At 55.6% G+C, this 2729-nt stretch overlaps 2 protein-coding genes across 2 annotated transcripts; both read right to left on the bottom strand.

Annotated features, from left to right (window-relative positions):
* Window positions 1-12: 12 nt before the first annotated feature.
* Window positions 13-774, bottom strand: PHYSODRAFT_396453 (hypothetical protein; the record flags this gene model as incomplete). The annotated part of the gene is made up of 1 exon (XM_009531826.1): window positions 13-774. A coding segment is annotated over one exon (762 nt), but the record flags the coding sequence as incomplete, so codon positions are not given.
* Window positions 775-2129: 1355 nt separating this feature from the next.
* Window positions 2130-2522, bottom strand: PHYSODRAFT_372981 (hypothetical protein; the record flags this gene model as incomplete). Its single annotated transcript, XM_009531827.1, has 1 exon — window positions 2130-2522. A coding segment is annotated over one exon (393 nt), but the record flags the coding sequence as incomplete, so codon positions are not given.
* Between the last annotated feature and the right edge of the window lie 207 nt (window positions 2523-2729).

A 2729-nucleotide genomic window follows, 5' to 3' on the forward strand; every position in this document is an offset into this window, starting at 1 on the left:
GGCCGAACGAAGCTTCGTTGAGCCTCGGTCTGCCACCCCAAAGGCCTCACGTAACTTCTTTCTCCACTTGGTAAGAGCCTTGGCGGCGGTGGTTGGCGTCCAGCTCGCGAGAGCAGCTTCCATCGGGAGGATCAGAGGTTCGCACCCCATCGCCCGCAGGGGGTCCACAGTGTTCTGAACGACCTGCCGAGTGCTCGTTGAGTTGATCGGTGTTGCCAAAGCCCCTCCGAGGTCCATCCAGATGGCCTGGCGGACCTGCTTCGGGGAGAACAACTGCATCCACTCGCTCTTGGTCTTCATGAGCTCCAGGCATCGGCCTAGAACCTTGTTGGCCGCCGGGGTATCGCCGTTGAGGGGAGGACGAGTGCCGACCGGCTTGGAGGTTGCCCCTGCTATCGTCACCGAGGCTCTGAAACCCTCGGTCGCACCGTCATCCGCGTCATAGGCGGGCTCGGTGCCCGGCATGTCGTTGAACGTTTCGGAGAGGTCGCGGGTGATCGACCTCGATCCTCCACTGCGGCCCGCCGACACAACCGCAGCTTCCGAAGTCTCGGACGTCACAGTCCTGACATCCCAGTCATCGTCTTCATCATCTTCCTTGGCGTCCGAGGAATCAATCGCCGTGTCGTAGCTCACCGAGCGCTCGTCGATCGACTCCATCCGATCCGTCGCTGGGGTCGAGAACGAACTCCCGGAGAGCATCGAAGCATCGTTGCGCGTTCCACTCGACTTCACCGGCGTCGCTGGTACCGCTGACTTGACTCCTTTCGCCATCTTCACACGTCTTCTTCTTCTCTTCTCTTCTCTTCTCTTCTCTTCTCTTCTCTTCTCTTCTCTTCTCTTCTCTTCTCTTCTCTTCTTCTTCTCCTCTTTGCTCGTTGGGGTAAGACCTACAACAACCCAGACACACCGATGGTCGCACCAATCCCGGGTCGCGGCACCAGTTGTGGTGTGGTAATTCCACTAAAATCCTCCTCTACCAAAAGTAATTGAGACACCAACAACACGCTAACCCGCAAAGGTAAGCGCTTATTGGATCAAAACCTGAAGACCAGGAACGATCCCTTACACCGGGTCGGTTGCAAGCGCCTCTGTGCACCTTAGGTTGTCTTCGGTCAACCCAAAAACCTGTACCACTAGCCACGAGCTAAGGCTAGGATACTATGTAGCGCTTTCGCGCAACCCCACTGCAGTCCCTCAGAAAGGAAGGGTACCGGCATGTTAGGCCTTATACAGGGGGACCAAGATAAAACCTCGGTAGGTAGACTAATACACTCAGGGATACTCTAATCCCACAAATATATACCGAACGATACTCTAATACCGTTCCTGCCTCTCCGGCCACGCCAACTCTTGGCGCTGCCAAGGAAACTCTCGGTCAATGCACGATAAGCTCCCCGACAGGCATCCACACGCAGCCGAGCGTGTCCAGGCACTACAATAAGCTAGCTACACTTACCGAAGTCGGACTTGACCCTTGTTGGCTTTGGGGGAAGAGTGTCTTTTTATTACTGAGTTTTCTGAGGCCCTGGGGGCCTCGTTCTGGCCATCCTATGATGAGTCCTATGTCCCTATACAAATATCTAGTGTGAACGATCGCAATAAGGCGATTCCGGACACATCAAATGACGACCGCGGCTACACTAATAAGTGCGGCCGAAGTACGTAACTAAATGCATCTGTGCCTAAAAGTGGGTACCATGAAGCCTCGTTCGGGGTTCTATTAGGACCCGACGAGGCTTCGGCCACTGCCTGCCACTCTACCGAGGATAATGTCATCATCCAATCAGAAGCAGCCATCTCCGTCTCTCGCTTGACCTCGCCTTGATCGCCCCTTGATTGAACTTGATTGTCGGGCTGGCGGGTCAACAGCGTTGGAAACTGCCACTTTCCAATACCACATTGGCTTGTGACCGAGTCATCGGCGCGGCCATGGTAGGCTCAATGCTCCTTGAACTACTGCTGGAGAAATCTTGGGACCGAAAAGAATCACCGGAAAGCACGTTCTGCGGGGATATCCCGTCCGGATCGATTTTGTAGATCACAGCTTGGCGTTGGTTGAGCTCACAGAGCGCGGCCTTCCTATCGCCACTCAAAACCACCTTCGACGTCTGAGATTCCAACGCTTCAGAAGCTAGCGAGTCCGCGGCAGCATTGTATTCCTGTGCGACGTGAATGTATCTCACAGATCGCAGTCGGGCCTTGACCTCCTCGTGGTAACTCGGTTGAGTCATCGCCCCGGAGTCAGCTGCCCCTAGCGAGTGCAACAACGCCAGCCTTGAATTGCTAACAACGACCAAGTCGTCGGCACCGAGTTGTAAAGCCGCCAGCACGCCGTATGTCATACCGGCGCTCTGGGCAAGGGGGCTCGTCGTGTCGGCGAGGTAAGCGTTCGCGGCAATCATCAATTTCCACTCCGGTAGGCGCCACACAATCCATGCGCAGCTTCCATCTGCACCATACTGCCCAGGCTGTGTCAAGCCCGCGAAAGATACCACGCACCCCGTATGACTCTTCGGAAGCCGTGTCTTTGAGAGGCTTAACGCAGTAGGAGTCGTCGGGAAACTTCCAGTCGGTAGCCACGCGCTGTCATTTGTCGCATCATCCTCGTCCATGTCCAGTACGCTCATCACCGACATAAAGGTATGCTCCGCCATAGTGAGGGGAGTGTGCGCGTCGTAACGGGGGACCAGATGAGTTGTCGGTGCTTCATTGGTCAGGTCACAATG

The sequence above is a fragment of the Phytophthora sojae genome, assembly GCF_000149755.1.
Source record: "Phytophthora sojae unplaced genomic scaffold PHYSOscaffold_5, whole genome shotgun sequence".
Classification (NCBI taxonomy): Eukaryota; Oomycota; class Peronosporomycetes; order Peronosporales; family Peronosporaceae; genus Phytophthora; species Phytophthora sojae.